A 2,500-nucleotide genomic window follows, 5' to 3' on the forward strand; every position below is an offset into this window, starting at 1 on the left:
CAGATAGAAATTCTGCTGTTTATGAAGAGAAACTCTGCTTACATTTATTTATATTTGTCACAGTATCCGTGAACCTCCAGGTTGCCTGTGGATACCGTTCTCATGGAAACCTCCTTGTGATTTTAGTGCCATTCTTTCTCATGGAGAACATCTCAGGACCAGGTGATGGAGAAAACATTACTGATGTTTCAGAAGCCACTGATGTGGAACGAGTCCTGGTGCCCATCCTGGACAGCGTCATCCTTCTGAGCGGGTTGGTGGGACACGTGCTGGTCATCATCATCATCTCACGAACAATAAGAGCAAGAAGTGGAATCAATGCTGCTGGAAACCAACATGCTAACGCTAACGGAATGGACATTCTCCTGCTGAGTTTAAGTGTGGCGGATATTCTGCTTCTGTCCTGCGTCCCCTATCACACTGTCGCCATAGCAACCCGCCACTGGCCCTTCGGAAGCTTCATGTGCAAAGCGGTCAGCTTCCTGGGAGCCATGTGCAGCTCAGCTAGTGCCTTCACGCTCGCTGCTCTGGCCTTCAGCCGCTACATCATCGTGGTTCACCCGACTAAAGCGTTCCGATGCCGTAGAAGCAGCTGGTTAAAAATCCTGGCTGTGGTTCTGTGGATTCCGGCTGTTGTCTTGGCGATTCCTCAGTTCACCTGGAGGACACTAATTTCAGGCACTGAACTGCGTTCAGCCAGACAGGATTTGATATGTTTCAACTTCCTGTCTGACTCGGACCAGCTGGCGTACGGCATTTTCCACTTTTTACTTGCCTTCCTTCTTCCGCTGGTAGTCATCACACTAGCGTATGGTAAGATCTACCATTTCCTGCACAAAACCAGACAGAGGCGTGACACTAACCAGACGGCCCGTCTGGAACGCTACCAGACGCAGGTGACCCAGACGTCGCTGCTGCTGGTTCTGGCATTCGTCCTGTGCTGGCTGCCATCCTATGGACTGATGCTGGTGCAGCTCGGATATCGATCCACGGTGACGGGGCTTCAGCCGAGATTCGGACCCTTCGCTACGTTCGCTCGCGTCATGGCCACTTCATCGACCGTGATGAACCCTGTCTTGTACGTCTTCATGTCACAGAAATTCAGGATGGAACTGAAGAAACTCGTGAGGAAACGCTGCTGCTAACGTGAACGTCTGAGAGAAACGTCCACACCTCGTTAGTGGAGTAGAAACAGAAATGTCCTTATAAACACTCTGTAGCTGGAGTGAAGACTTCACTCGGGTTATTTTCTGTTTTGTTGCTATTAACAAAAACTTCATCAACAGAAGCAGAAACCAGTATTTATGAGAACAACATGGTCCTGTTATTAATCTGAACCACAACCACTTCATTACAGGAACAATTAGAACTAAACACTTCACTCGCTAAACACTTCATCTGCTGACGACCTTTAAGTGTTTTTGTTTAAATTAATCAGTCAGTCAGTACGTCAGTCCGTCAGTCATTCAGTCAGTCAGTACGTCAGTCATTCAGTTCGTCAGTCCGTCAGTAAGTCAGTATGTCAGTCATTCAGTCAGTCAGTCAGTCAGTACATTACTCAGAATGTCAGTCCGTCAGTAAGTCAGTACGTCAGTCAGTACGTCAGTAAGTCAGTACGTCAGTCAGTACATCAGTCAGTCAGTCAGTCAGTCAGTCAGTACATTACTCAGAATGTCAGTCCGTCAGTAAGTCAGTACGTCAGTCAGTACGTCAGTAAGTCAGTACGTCAGTCAGTACGTCAGTAAGTCAGTACGTCAGTCAGTACGTCAGTAAGTCAGTACGTCAGTCAGTACATCAGTCAGTCAGTCCGTCAGTAAGTCAGTACATCAGTCATTCAGTACGTCAGTAAGTCAGTACGTCAGTAAGTCAGGACATCAGTCATTCAGTACGTCAGTAAGTCAGTACGTCATTCAGTCAGTCAGTCAGTCCGTACGTCATTCAGTCAGTACAGTCAGTCAGTACGTCAGTCAGTACGTCAGTCAGTAGGTCAGTACGTCCGTCCATCCAACCATTTGTCCGTCTGTCCATGAAACTACCCACTTTTAAACTTTATAGAATTTATTGTTTCTTCCTTACTTTTCTTCTAGTGAATGTTGTAATAGTAATTTTCAGACACGCTCATGTGACAAAATCTAAATATAGAAAAGTAAACAGTAAAATCAATAAATAAATGTTTTTTTCAGGGTAAAGCTGGTTTTCTGAGCTTAAGTTCTTCTGAAAAAACTTGGATGTAGTTCACTGCCTGAAATCCGAATAAACTCATTATTATTATTATTATTATTATTATTATTATTATTATTATTATTATTATTATTATTATCATCTACAGCATCCCATAGAAGAAGAAAAAATACAGTAAAAAAATAATATTCATTTAATATTTAGCTTTTTTTTAACTATTCTGTTCTCTTTCTAATGAACTCTGCTGGTCAGAGACACCCCAGACTCCCTCACTGTAATAAACTCACTCTCCACCACGATCCTCCTCCCCGAGCCGTCG

General features: G+C 44.3%; 2 protein-coding genes across 3 annotated transcripts in view; one reads left to right on the top strand and one right to left on the bottom strand.

Annotated features, from left to right (window-relative positions):
- LOC132837846 (somatostatin receptor type 4) overlaps positions 1-2,277 on the top strand; it is a 2,548-nt gene extending 271 nt beyond the window's left edge. Inside the window, exon 2 of the mRNA XM_060857753.1 lies at positions 64-2,277. Coding sequence (XP_060713736.1) covers positions 141-1,145 — 1,005 coding nt within the window. The 5' untranslated portion in view covers positions 64-140 and the 3' untranslated portion in view covers positions 1,146-2,277. The remainder of the gene's footprint in view (positions 1-63) is intronic.
- The window catches only part of LOC132837843 (low-density lipoprotein receptor-related protein 1-like), a 113,040-nt gene that overhangs the window by 38,119 nt on the left and 72,421 nt on the right, over positions 1-2,500 (bottom strand). For both annotated transcript variants that reach the window (XM_060857747.1, XM_060857746.1), the window contains exon 41: positions 2,469-2,500. This exon is cut by the window's right edge and continues 343 nt beyond it. In XM_060857747.1, coding sequence (XP_060713730.1) covers positions 2,469-2,500 — 32 coding nt within the window. The remainder of the gene's footprint in view (positions 1-2,468) is intronic.

Source organism: Tachysurus vachellii, chromosome 22, assembly GCF_030014155.1.
Source record: "Tachysurus vachellii isolate PV-2020 chromosome 22, HZAU_Pvac_v1, whole genome shotgun sequence".
Taxonomy (NCBI): domain Eukaryota; kingdom Metazoa; phylum Chordata; class Actinopteri; order Siluriformes; family Bagridae; genus Tachysurus; species Tachysurus vachellii.